Source organism: Trachurus japonicus, chromosome 24 (genome assembly GCF_045865225.1).
Source record: "Trachurus japonicus isolate A0001 chromosome 24, Traja_1.0".
In the NCBI taxonomy this organism is placed as follows: domain Eukaryota; kingdom Metazoa; phylum Chordata; class Actinopteri; order Carangiformes; family Carangidae; genus Trachurus; species Trachurus japonicus.
The window spans coordinates 27900947-27914740 of record NC_140930.1 but is presented as its reverse complement, the minus strand read 5'-3'; the positions used below and the strand labels follow the sequence as shown (position 1 = coordinate 27914740).

The window sequence follows — 13794 nt, the reverse complement described above, 5'->3', positions numbered from 1 at the left end:
CCATACTGATAGTGGAAATCCAATTTAATCCCAATCCAATTCTTTATAAATAACATTGCACTAATGCTGTTCAATTATGCTGATTAAGATAAACTGCATTATTTGTTTTAATTAGATCCAACAAGTCATTAGAGTGTTTGTTATTTCTTAAAAAATGAAAATGTTTGGTTATATGTCGAATTGTGAAATTTCAAAATGGTTGTTTCCGATTGAATGGCCACATCGATTTTGCAACCCAGCAAGTGGAGCCAAAATATTGTAACAGTAGCCCACTGTATGATCTGAAATTAAGCCTTTTGTAGATTATGTGTCACTAAAATTGGGGCTTTTCATGAAAATCTCCATCCAAGGGAGAGCACTGAACCTGTGTTTGGCAGGTGCAGGTTGAAATCCATGTGACCAGGCTGGTCATGTGCCGTCAACCGCAACAGAAAAGTGGGAGCAAACAGCCTCGAGCCACGCAGCACCAACGCCGTACAGAGGCCTAAACAGAGGATCCTATAGGGCTCTATGAATTACACTTATTACTGTAGGATAGAATTTGGCTTGTATTAAGATTTTAGGTTTTTTTTTTTTTTTTTAACTGTTAGAGAAAAAGACCACAGTGCACATTAAAAACATGAAATACTGACTACACATGGTTCATGTTTTTAGCAGCTGTGGCAGCCAAGTATATTGGATTCTAAAGTAGATTAGCTAGATTCAGTTCAGGTGTTTTTTTTATGTATCCATAAACTTTATTTCAAATTGATCTATCCTAGGGTCACTGGTGTAAAAGCCTGCACTCTACTTAAATGTACCACTCGTGCCACCATCTGCAGGCACGCTGGGTGCTGTGGCATCGGGCTGTTTGCCAGATGGGCCGCAGGCTCGGGGCCTTTGAAGGGGTGAGTGCCATCTTTGAACAAGGCATGGGAGATGCCAGCTAGACCAAGGGTTACTAATGGAAAGAGAGAAACATGAACCTGCTATCATGAGGAAAACAATAATAAAAAATAAAAAAAACACCACAGGAACAAAAATGCATACAATTAGTGCAGCACTGAAATGTACCGACGCTTACCTGCACTTCTGAATAGATGGCAGATTATTATCTGAAATGTTGCTATCTGAATTCATGTCTGAAGACAGTGCCATCTATTAAAGTAATCTAAAAAGCAAAAAAACTGCGCCTTTGGAAAAATCTATTTGTCCACGATAATGAGCATGACAAAAATGATCAATGATCTGTTCAAAAGATGTACAGTGGAGCATGGATAACTTTGTTAAGTGTTAGATTGATGGATATAAAAAAATCTACAACAACAACTCAGCATCAAGGCAGAAAAAGTTACGATTCAGGCAACAGTGCATGCAACTACGAAGACAAACTAGAAAAAACAGGTTTTAGTACGTGTTAGGTCTGATATCAAGTCTGGACCATAAAAAAAGAAAGAAAATATACAAAAGTATGAAAACACAAAAACATTGAGGCCCCCTCTTGGACTCGAGGGGGGAGGGTAAACCAGGGGCGGTTTATACGATACCTAGGTTGACAGTCAGTTTGACCCTCCCGCTGTCCAGCTCCAGCCGTAACGTGTCGGCCGACTCGCGGGACGTGGCGGCCATGAGCAGACCGAACGCCCGCTGGGACCTAAAGCGGAGGGAGACGTCCTCGGCCTCGGTGTGCATGACGTTGGGCATCACGACCTTCATGTACATGCTGCCATCGAAGGACAGGATGGAAGACTCTGTGAGAGGAAGAGACAAGAGAGGTTTTTAACATTGACGGTGATTTAAGCACAAATATCTTTGATGTACTGTCTGTGGTACCAGCAGGGAGAGGCTGTGTCCGACTGAGTGTGCGCGCTCGTGTGGGTGCGTAAAAAACAACAACAGATACTATCATAACAGCATAAAATACAGCAATATATTTCATACACTTCACATCCGTCTGACAGCTTTGTTTATGCTACCAAAGCTTCTGATAAGATAAAAGAGAATGCGTGCTATGAAAGCAAACACACACACACACACACACACACACACACACACTTGGTGAAGAAAACTGAACCTATTTTAAAGTTGGAACCTGCTTGCATGTGTGTCTCTTCATATTTTATCGCTGAAAAATATGCACACACACATGCACGCGCACCCAAACACACACACACAGGTCCCACATGCCCAGTTGCAGCTGTATTCATCATCCATGGAGTGACAGGTGAGTGTCTGGGAGCTCAGGCTGCTGAAGGCTGCACACACGCTGCTCAGTGTGCAGAAAATTAAATCATCATGCTACTTCCCCCCTCTCTCCCCGGCAACTCCCCTCCGCCGCTGTTGGTTGGTGTCTTTTTACTCTAATTGTGAAATCTTGAAATGAGAAATCAGTGGGGAACACTGAGACTGCAGAAAACGCCCCTCCAGGACGAGAGATATGCTTTAGACTGGAATACTTCCACTGGATGATTTATGTTATAAGGTCTGTTATTACCAGTCTCTAATTCTCCCCTTCACTGCTTTTGTTTTGATCTTATTTGACTATATTTGTATATATTTTTTTGTTTGTTTGTTTTAGTTGTTGTATTGATGGTTTTATTTAATTTATTTAGGTACTTTAATTTTATTGCTTATCTGTCTGTATTTCATTTATTAACTTATTTTTTATGAATGTCATCCACCCTGTTATTGCCATCCTGCAGTTATAATTTCTATTTTTACGTTCACTATACATGGATAAGAGAAGGCACAGTATGTTCAGTATGTGTACTGTAAAGGGGTGACTGATGCAACAGTTGGGGGTGGCAGTGGGACTCCCTTTTTTAAATGTATTTAGTTAATTATTTTTCTTTTCTTTTTCTTTTCCTTTCTGATGTCTTTTTTACTTTGGGGGTAAGGACAGTCATGAGCTACGTCATTTGGGTTTGGATGGTGGCTTGTTTTTCTTTCTGTTTCGATATCTGTGTGAATACAGGGAGCACTTGTATGTTGTCTATGTTTTGTTCGATAAAAATCAATAAAATCTATTAAAAACAGACTGCATAAGAAATACCTTTACACGCACGGAACGACGCAAACCGTCCAGTAGTTTTAATAAAGTATAAATAGATGAGGAGGTTTGAAGGGATTGTGTTCAAATCTTATGAGTTGGAAAGAGGGAGAGAGAGAGCCAGAGCGAGTGTGGCAAAGAAAGAGGAGGTCTGTCAGCAGACTGGAAGCCTCTTGGGGAGAGAGAGACAGATTAAAAAGGGTATCCAACCATGAAATACCTGTTTTGACACCTCAGCTTTTAAAGAAAAAATAGCCCTGTGGCCTCTGAAATGCACCAGCATTTGGCTGCATCCAGGGAACTGCTGAGGCTGTAGGTGAACATCACACGAGAGAGAGGGGGGGGGGTGTACCTGTAACCAGTGCAATGTCACGTGAGGTGTCGCATGCTGTGTGCTTTTTATTCTTCCCCTTTACACGTGGTCTACTGAGTAAAGTGCCGTTCACAATGCCGACATGCTGAGAGAAAAAATGTTTACTCATGCAATCGTTAATGCATTATCAGTGCTATTGGATTTTTCCCTTCACTTAAATGTCAAAATTCATGTGATGTGTTGGAAAATTCATTTATAAGCAGAGCGAGACCACTAAACCATTCATCTCAGCAAGAAGTGTTCGGCTATAAAAATCCAACATTTGTCTGTGTTGCTTTTAGGGCTGTTGTAAAATCCATTCTATGAACAAGCTGTCGACTGTGTGGGTACAGTAGCCTGGAGGATAATGAAACCTTGGCTCACCATTGTTCTACTCAATTTTAAATTGCACAGACTCCCTCCCTCTTCATGTCTCCTTTGCTCCCTCGCTCTCGCACACAGGAGAAAAAAAAAGACTCAAATATCTACGAACACATGCATGCACCCCAGCCAGTTCACAGACGGATCTCTTAACTGACAGAGGCACGTATTGATTTGTGAGCCAGGTCAGGTCCCAGGCTCAGACTAGCAGAAAAAACAAGAATGTGGAGAGAGTCAATCTGCAGCTCAGAAAACTCAAAGAGACAAGAAGGACATGAAAAGCACCCTATAAAACAAACTGTGATGTCCGGTGTGGAGTTAAAGAACACTTGGCACTGAGTCCTTGGTAAACCAATTCTGACAGAATTGTAAATATGAGAATTTGACATTGGGGCTGCATTTAAACGTTCTTGTAAATGGACTTGTCGTTTCTCAAAGAACAATAGCCTGCTGACTTTTAAAAACATTATTGCAAGAACTCTTTTTCAAACTGCAAGGTCTAAAGGAGACCTTTGTTACAATTTCATGATATAAATAATGGACCACTGAAGCTGCTAGGCAGGAGAAATAGACTAGAGTGTAACAATACATGGAAATATGATAAAAATGCAATCGACAATGGCTGTAAAAACCAGCTTTTCTATTTTTCTATAGCCTATTCTAGCATGCTTATGAAATTCACCAAAGTTTAAAGTCCTGGGTTAGCATGTTATCATGCAAATATCATGCAAATATTATCAGCTAATAGCTGAAGCTATGAAAAATCAATTTTCTCAAATTTATTCATATAGTATGAAATATTGGAAATTCCTGAATCAAAACTATGTCACTTCAAATTAAAATAAAGTGATTTGCTCCTTCAAATACTCATAGTATTTATTTTCATTGTTGCAAAATAGCCACAAGAATCAGCTTAAAAACCTTCCAAATAAACAACATGGATCCACAGGCAATGCTGTGAAGTGGCTTTTAAGTAAGCTCCAACGGCAGAGGATTTTAGAGGTCTGTGTTTGGTGCACAGATCCTTTTTGGGGCAAAGTAGTCCCCATCATGTCTGACTGTCATTGATTATTCACAGCAGGGATCAGGTGTGTTGTAGTCAAATGGATTTTTATTGTCTTAGGAAGGAGAGGGAGCTTTTTTGGTTGACTGTCCAATCTATTTCATTCCACCCAAAGCTTTGGCAAAAATCCAAACCAGATGAAAGATGAGTTTATTTAGAAGACGTCCAATCGGTTTATTTAGTAACCCATAGGTTTAAGAGGAGTGTCTATGAGTGAGCTCTATAAAAGTTCACTTCTAACTGATAAGGAATGATTGGCAGAATAAAAATCACTTCTCCGCCTCACACAACCCATCTCTTCATCTATCAAACGTACAGAATTTCTGCATGACTAAAAGGATGAGGACAGCACACACAAGGTTTTGAGAAAAGTTAAGAATGTCTTGTTAGTCTTTGACCTCCAGTAAAGTCAAGTTATTAGTAACATCACTGTACTAAATCAATATCTTAAAAACAAACAAAAAATCAAAACAACAAAAAAATTGAAAGAAAAAGAAATGACAGCCAGTCCAGTGTGTGAAGAAAAATATGACACACAAACACACTGTGGCCATGTTGGACAGTGTCAGTCTTGATTGCCCTCAGCAGTGTGCTCATTTTCTAGGTTCATACCGGTGGGCCTGCCTGCAGCCCTGCAGTGCTGAGCACACAAACCTGCTCTCGCCAGAAAAATTCACAGCATCACACTTCTATGGTTTACTTTGCAATGAACAAGTTGTCAAGTTGTCTTGGCCACACTGAACTTACTCTACAAGACGTGAGATGCTTTAACCGAGGGTTAAGTCCATTACAACCTCGATCTTATTTGTTAGTTTTTGGATGTTTTTTTCATACAATACTCACCAAAGTCACTGCTATGATATTGGAACACAGCAACATATCTACAGTATAACAGGAGAGTAGGCAGTAAGATGATCAGACAGTTTGTGCAAGTAGCTAGTTCATCCAGATTATGTAAACTAAAGGTGAGTGCACGCTGGGGTTAATGTAAATCTATGGGGACTGAACGGCGTCAAATGACACGCAAAAAGCTTGATATTAGTGAATAACACGTACAATAACTGCTATTTTTACACCATTTCATGAGGGCAGGCTGGCTAAATGTAGGTTATAATTGTCTATTAACTGGAGGTTCGTTCGAAAGGTAGTGTGTCAAAACGATCATTTGTGGTTTTTCAGTGGAAAATAAGCAAATAAGCACTATTTCTAGTCAGAAAAAATGCACAGCTTTCCTAGTAACTTAAATGCAACAATGTAACAACAGGCTAACAGTTTCAAGGGTCTATGTCACACTGAGCTAACTAGCAGCCATATAACAAAGTTACATATAGGTTATATTTTAAGGGGAAACTATGATTGCAAAACCTCCAAGGAGGGGTTTTTGTGTTTCTGCTATGGGAGTAAGAGTTTGGAACAAAATGAAAGTGGAGCTTAGAGCCATACTGTAAATCAATTAAAAAATGTAAGGAAATGGTGTTTATGCAATATACTGTAGTAGTGACAAGCGTGTTTAAATGTCACCAGGTTATCATTGTTTTTTCTTTCTTTTTCTTTTCAACTTAATTTGTTATGGATTTTGCATGATTGCTAGACGTTAGTGTGTACACATGAGATACATTTATGGAGGCCTATGTGTGTAGTATGTAGGGGTAGGACCAAATATCGCAAAATGTCAAACTACTTCTCTGAGCCTTCTTGAACAAGTTAAAGAGTCATTGAAAAAGCTTCCTATAGCAATGTCAGAGCTGTAAGAAGTGGAGGCAGCTGAGCTACTCAACCAAACATAACTTTACATTCGCAGAGAATTAAACATCGCTCTCTGCAAAAAGTGAAGACGGCTGCTGTGATTATAGTCATTCATACCCAATGCACAGCTAATAACTGGTCTCAGCAAGATACTGCAGGTGATTGCACTCCATGTAACCACAGAGTGTGTGTGATTGTGTGTGAGTGTGTTTAGAGTTGTTCGATTGCACAACACAGAATCTATGAAACCTTACACACATGTACAATGCAGTGGCACAGTCATGGTTCAGCATGTGCTGCTCTGTAACTTGGTATTTCTTAAGAGAGATATCAGCAGCAATGAGGATGTCATTTCAGATGGTAATTAAGCTGCTACTTGTCAGTCTGTGCGTGTGAAAGTATGCGTGGATGCGTGTGTTTTCCAGCAAGCCCCACACTTTACATAATTAGCAGTCCAATTGAAGCAGAAGATGGAGGAGGAGGAGGAGGAGGAGGAGGAGGAGGAGGAAAGCTATTAAGTCAGAAGCTTCACAAATATTCAGGGTATAGAGGAGGGAGTGCACTAGTCAAATCTCTTCAGCTCAAACACACAAATACACACACACACATACTACATACACACACAAACACACAGACAGTTAAGTCCTGTTCAAACTCTGAAATCAGTTTTCATTCTCCACATTTTTCCTCTCTCTGTGTTCCTATTGTTTACTTGCCTTGGCTGTAACTGTGTAGGATTATCTCATCTTTTTTTCCCCCTCCTATAACAGAGTGACACGTCTTTGTTTTAAATAAACAAACCAACAAGGGCCTTGACTGTCATTGTGGGTTTTCATGTGAATGCCTGTCAACCATTCTCCCACACACACGCACTCACAAATACACACACACATACACATCTTAGAGTCTGCTGTCAACAACCTTTAAAGATCAAAAATCACATCCTCATCCTGACAGCAAGGATAAGGACATCGATAAAGAATCTTACAGGCACTAAGTATGTCTTTGTCTCTTTTTAGTGTGTACATGCAGTGTGTGTGTGTGTGTGTGTGTGTGTGTGTGTGTGTGTGTGTGTGTTACTGTGATTTTATGAGTAGGCTACACACTAAGGCAGTAGGAAATGCCTGCACTCAACAGAGAAGGCTGCTGGCTGTGGACGTTATCCACAGTAATCCATGCCACGTGACTCACTCTGGAAACACACTCTCACACACGCTCCCACAAAAACACCCATACAGTACAAATAACCTGACTACTGAGTCAATGATCAATTAGCGTAACCCATGCTGATATACACGTTATAACGGTAGATATAACGTTAGAGATACTATATAGTTAAATACATCTAATTTACGAGGTCAAAATGCATGTTTACCGTGGCCCTGTGTTTTGTGAGGAGTTATGTGAAATTAATTTTGCGTTGCCATCTTTGGAAAGAGAAATCACCAAGCTAAAAGCACAGCATTTCAAACTTGTGAGGGATAATATTAGCAAAGTGTAAAAACACATTTACAGCAAAGATTAGCATTCATATGTAGTCCCATTTTGGTCACCTGTTGAATGTAAATAAATACCTTACTTCTGACTTTGTCCCCATAAGCTCCTAGGGGAAATGCATGGATGTATTAACGTTATATAATGTCTGTCTCACTAGCTTAGTTTGCTAGTTACGTAATTCACTAGCTAGCTAGCATGTTGACTTAGTGGTTTAGTCCTGGGTAAGCTACAAAGAGCACTAGCTGGCTAGCGCACACAGTGTATCTGGTTAGATGAGAAATGGCTACCTGCTGCTAGAAACAGAGTTCAATAACAGGATTTAATAAAGCCAAAGCAGAAAACTAAATGTAGCTAGTTCAGTCCTTCAGAAATCATTAATATTATCAGCCTAGAAATCTAGACGCACCCTAGCGGCAGAAAATATACATTTTAATGATATAGTCTGGCTTGTCAGGCTACAATATTATGGCAGCAAATATAAAAAATGATTAGCTTTAGCCTCAGTCTATCGGTCATACCAATGATGTTTTTGTTTTTATGTCTCTTGAGTGACAGCTAGTATGTGGGTGTGAGCTTGTGAGTCTGTGTGCGTGTGTGTTCTCTGTGTATGTATGAGGGGGTGGGAGGTGGGTTTCCTTGTTGTGTTTAGCCCATAGACTGTAAAAAAAAAAAAACGTTTAGCACTTTGTGTTACTTTGAATATGTAAAGTGCCATATAAATAAAGTTTGATTTGAATAGATTTTATTTATTTTGTAGTTATTAAAGCTTTAGGGTGAGCATGGGCTGGGCAACTATTCTCATTTGCTTAATCTCTTCCAGCAAACTTTTTTGTGTAGCTAAACAAATTCTTGATCTATTATTGAGATATTGATAGGCTGAGCAAAGACAACTAAAATATTGCCTGTCCTATGACCTATAGGCATCGACACATGGTTTGGTAGCAAGGTCACAAACCAAATTTCTTTTTAATCTCCCTTTCCTGCTATATTTCTTCTATTCTAACATAACCCAGATTTAGGAAAATAGAACATACAGGCGCACTTTGAAGAATGACATCCCCTTCAGACAGTGAAAACCCAGAGGTCACAGGGATTACTAAATATTCTGCTGTACTCAACCTAAGCAGGCTGAGATGAATTTATCAGGATATCACAAATCACAAGGGCTGGTGTAACACCAATATGAAACAGTAAGCGCTTTTGTGCATCAGACATATTGAACAGGCTTTACACAGGGATAAGGTAAATCCGTAGAGATTTATCAACATGTGACAGATACAATTGGTATCTGAAACACGCCTCTGCACATTAAATTTGAAGTATGATTTTGTAATGGGCATCATACTGTACTATCTACTCTTGCCATAATTCTTGGCCAGGAACATCACAAGGACTTCATCATTCCCACGGTGTTGTTGGCTTAACCCCACTGCAGGCATGGCATTCTCCAACGGTCACTCTGGTAGATAAGCCACCAGGAAATGGATTATTTAAAGCCAAGTGGCTTGATTTGACCTAATGGCTGTTGGCGTTATATGATTTATGACAGTTTGTGATGATTTATGGGTGTAAAACTCCAGCTTAGTGGATAACTGCACACACAGGCGCACAGGGGTCACCGGGTGCAAAAGCAAGCGCACAACAATTTGTGTAATAACCTTAACCAGCGAATGCACTTCCAATAAGGCCAATGGTTAGCTTCAATATTGAAGTTACGTGATATCCCATGAGCCAACCAGAAGGTCACATCGGCCAACAGAGAGACACTTCAGTCCACATGGACTAATCAGAGGTCCACTTAGACAAAAGATCGAGGGACTGGGTCTGGTTGTGACTTTCAGGCAAAAGTAAAATGTATTAAAAAATAGTGTAGCTAACAGTAGAACTCTTTAAGGGCAAAAGGGGCAGGAAGGCCATTCCTCCCAACTTTATGACTCTCTATGACTCTATGATTACAGCTGGTATAAACTTTATGATATAAAGCAAAGTTTTCTGCAGGTTTTTCAGGCCCCCATGATTCTCTGCAGGGAGAATTTGTTGATAAAGTAAGTTTGATTTATGGTTTTGCTCTTTGCTGAGTTTCCCCACCTTGACTGTGCATTTTGTTGTTGCATCTGCCAGGGCTTGATAAAGATAAATCAGTAAATGCACTTTCTGATGTGTTTTGCAAGTGAGGAAAAAAGGAAAGGGCGATTCTAAAAGTATACTTAAGATTAAAGAGATCATCTAAAGAGCAGATTGTGTGTGTGTATGTGTGTTGAGGTGTGTGTGTAAGGCCAGTATATTCATTAGCCTATATTGGCTCTAACTGTAAAGTTAACAGCAGCACTGTAAATAGTAAAGCTTATATGCAGATTGGAAGACAGCGTGGGGGAAGAGCAGACTATTCTCCTGTGGGTTTTCTTTTTTCACAGCTTTTCTAAGTTTTGGAAAACCCGACTTGAACTCCTCTACCACGAGAACTTTGATCTGCCTCATTTGCAGCAACATGTTCAACAAATGGAACAGGCTTATATTGCTGTAAAACTCCTCCACATCTGCTACACTGAGCTGTGCCTCCTGCGTAGTGTTTAAACCACTGAGTATGCAAATGAAATGTACAGCAACTAGCGTTATAGGACTCCAGAGGAGATGCTTAGCCTGAGACAGTGGGCATGCACCAGTGTGTGTTTAGATGTAACAGGCTTTACCTCACTAGCTTTCAACGGAGCCAGATCTACCCTTGACAAAGACAGGTCTAATATGTATACAGACACAGAAACAAAACGCAGTGTGAAGCACGGCTCCATCGGGGGGCAGCAAAGTCAAAGGCTGCCAGCTGCTGTTGACACCAGCCTCTCATCTGAGCTGTTAGGAGGTGTGTAGGGTGGAGATGAGAAGGGCGGAGGCATGAGCCAACAGTAGAAAAAAGACAGAGGGAGGTTGAAAAAAGGAAACAACATATGGGGAAACATCAATGAGCAAAGAGCAAAAGAACAGACAGAACATGAAGAAATAAAAGGAGAGGGGGTGAATAAGCAGGAGGTAAAGGAGCTATGGGAAAAGCAAATAAAATCAATATGACAATCAAGCTGACACTGCATCAGCTACAGCAGACCATGCATATCATGGTGCATCATGTTTGTAAAATATATAAACAGTGTCTTTTCAAGCATGCCAGTTGTAGGAAATGCAAATGTATGCTTTTTCATAGAACATACCATCACAAATACTACTGCAGACCCCGGAGAGTGTCAAGTACTACAGCAAGCAAAGTACTATGATGTATTTCTTCCCTTTTTTATCGTAAAAATCAGTAAGTCTCTCTGGGAGACCTTCTCCCTGCCACCCTGAGAGGTTTGGAGACTTGTCAATTTCTCAGATGGCCGAACACTGTAGGCTTGATTTCCTCTGTGTGTTCTCTCTCTCTCCTTCTATCTCTGTCCTGCTCCCTGTGTGTGGGGGTGTGTGTGAGTGAGCGGGACAGCCACACAGAAGGAAAGACGGAGAGTTTGCCGTGCAAGCATGCGTTCGGAAGAACAAGAGAATGAAATGAGACACAAGACACAGAAAGCAAAGGGGTGGGGGGGTGAAGATGGATGCAGCACATTCCCATCTTCCCTATTCAGCATAGTGTGTCACAATGAGAGTCAGGGTTTACATAACCCAGTACAGCTCCTAAGCACACATTTAATTACAAATGGGGATTAGGGAGCAACAGCATAATGTTCCAAGCAGCGAAAAAACGGAAACGAACAGATCGTTTTTTAAAGTGCAGGAGGATCTGTTCTTCTCCGGGGTAAACATTGTCAAACAAATCTCTGTCTCTCTACCGCTGCCTCTGTGGCATTTTCAACAATTCAGTCAACAGTTTGCACTTCTCTCTTTCTCTCTTTTTCTCTCCCTCTCCATTCCCACCCATCTACTACTACTTCAGTCTTTCCTTCGCTCCCTTTTCATTTCCATGCACTGTATGAATCAGTGGAGCCGAGTTGCGTCAGGCACTACAGGCATACTGTTCCAGCACAGGAGGATGACTGTCAGCTCGCCATGAGTCGGTCTTCTGGTGCCACAGGCAGGAAACACCATCTTTAATGGCAGGCAGCTCAAATCTCCTCGGCAGGAGGGGAGAGGAGAGGACATTTCACTCTGTGTTTCTTCTGCCCGTGTTCAGCAGAAATTGCCACAGCTGGCATCCACCAGAATTAAAATTCAATTGACATGACCTCCAATCACTTAGGGAGCGTCTCTTTGCAAAACCATCATCTCAGCAAATGGAGAGGGAAAGAAGAATAAGAGGATAGTGAAATGTGGATGAATCCATTTCAGGGAGGGGAGAAGGGAAAAAAAACCTTCCAAGTCACAGCAGCACTGCATTGTGCCCATAGCTGAACCACAGAACTCAGCTCCAAAAATACATGTGACACGCTTGATAATTCAGAAGATACCAAACTCATTATTCTGCTCAATTCAACGATTATTCAACAGCGGGAAGCAGATAAGTGTTAAAAGACAAGTGGAACAAAGCTGAGATGGGGTAGTGAATAGAGGGGCCTGTTTTTCATTGTTGGGTCTGAGGAATTTTTTTATTTTTTAATTTCATTTCATTTTTTTTTATCTATTTTTTTTAATGCAGGGCCCCGGCATTTTCTACACCCAGCACAACACAGGCACGTTTCAGCCTCAAATGAAATAGGATTAATTTAGCATGCTTCCCTAGGCTGCAAAACTGCAAAACAGCTCCAACATACAAACTCACACAGTTCGGCTTCGATGGGTGTACGTGCAGCTATGAATCGTAAAAAGGAGGGGGAAAAAAACAAATTAAAAAAGAAGGAAGTAACAAAACACACACACACACACACACACACACACACACACACACACACACACACACACACACACACACACTCATTTATATGGTCAGATTGCAATGTTCTTATAATCTATGATGCATTTATGGCATCTTTTCGACATCTTCCATTGTAGAAAGTGATTTTCTATTCATTCATAAGACAGAAGTCACAGGAAGGATCAGATATACATGTTTTGACATGTTTTCAAAGGCTCAACATGCACTAAAGATTTCAAGCAGCGTGTCAGCGCACCTTGACATATTTATTCTAAACTTAGTCAAACAATTCCTGAAAATATATATATTTTCCCCCCATGAAGAAATACACTATATTCATCATTCAGCTTGATATACAGCAATGCATTCCTGTGTATTCTTTTGTTCTGGTGGTATGCGCCTGTCAATCACGCTGCATGATTGTTAGCTGCACCCCAGAAGAGAAACAGCGTTGAGAAAATAAGACAGGTCGTTTATCTTGTGCTGCACCGACAGGTGGAACAGATAAAATGTGAAGCACACAGCGGTCACTAACCACACTACCAGACGTACTATTATCACTCTAAAGTGAGTGTGATATAGTAACTTTAGGTGTAATGTAATGAGGAGGTGCAGGTGCAGCTGCTGCTGATGCTTCAAATCTACCACCTGCAGGGCACCACAGAGGCATCATGGGCTAAATGATGCGAATCACTTACCACATCTAGGGCCAGCGAGCCTTCACTGCCGGCCTGTATGTGGCTCAAAATCACTATGAGATTTAAAGTGGGAAAAAAACTGTAAGTGCAAAGCCATAATTTATTAAATCTGTTCCATTTAATCTACATAGTAATAATGTTGTATTTAAAGCCATGGATGAGACCGTGTTGGAAACATACTGCTGGGCTGGGTATCTG

The 13794-nt window shown here is 40.7% G+C and overlaps 1 protein-coding gene across 15 annotated transcripts in view; it reads right to left on the bottom strand.

Annotated features, from left to right (window-relative positions):
• Positions 1-13794, bottom strand: part of LOC146962131 (neurexin-3b) — a 310390-nt gene that overhangs the window by 187875 nt on the left and 108721 nt on the right. For all 15 annotated transcript variants that reach the window (XM_085771304.1, XM_085771299.1, XM_085771291.1 and 12 more), the window contains one exon: positions 1527-1730. In XM_085771304.1, the coding sequence (XP_085627430.1) occupies positions 1527-1730 (204 nt within the window). The remainder of the gene's footprint in view (positions 1-1526; positions 1731-13794) is intronic.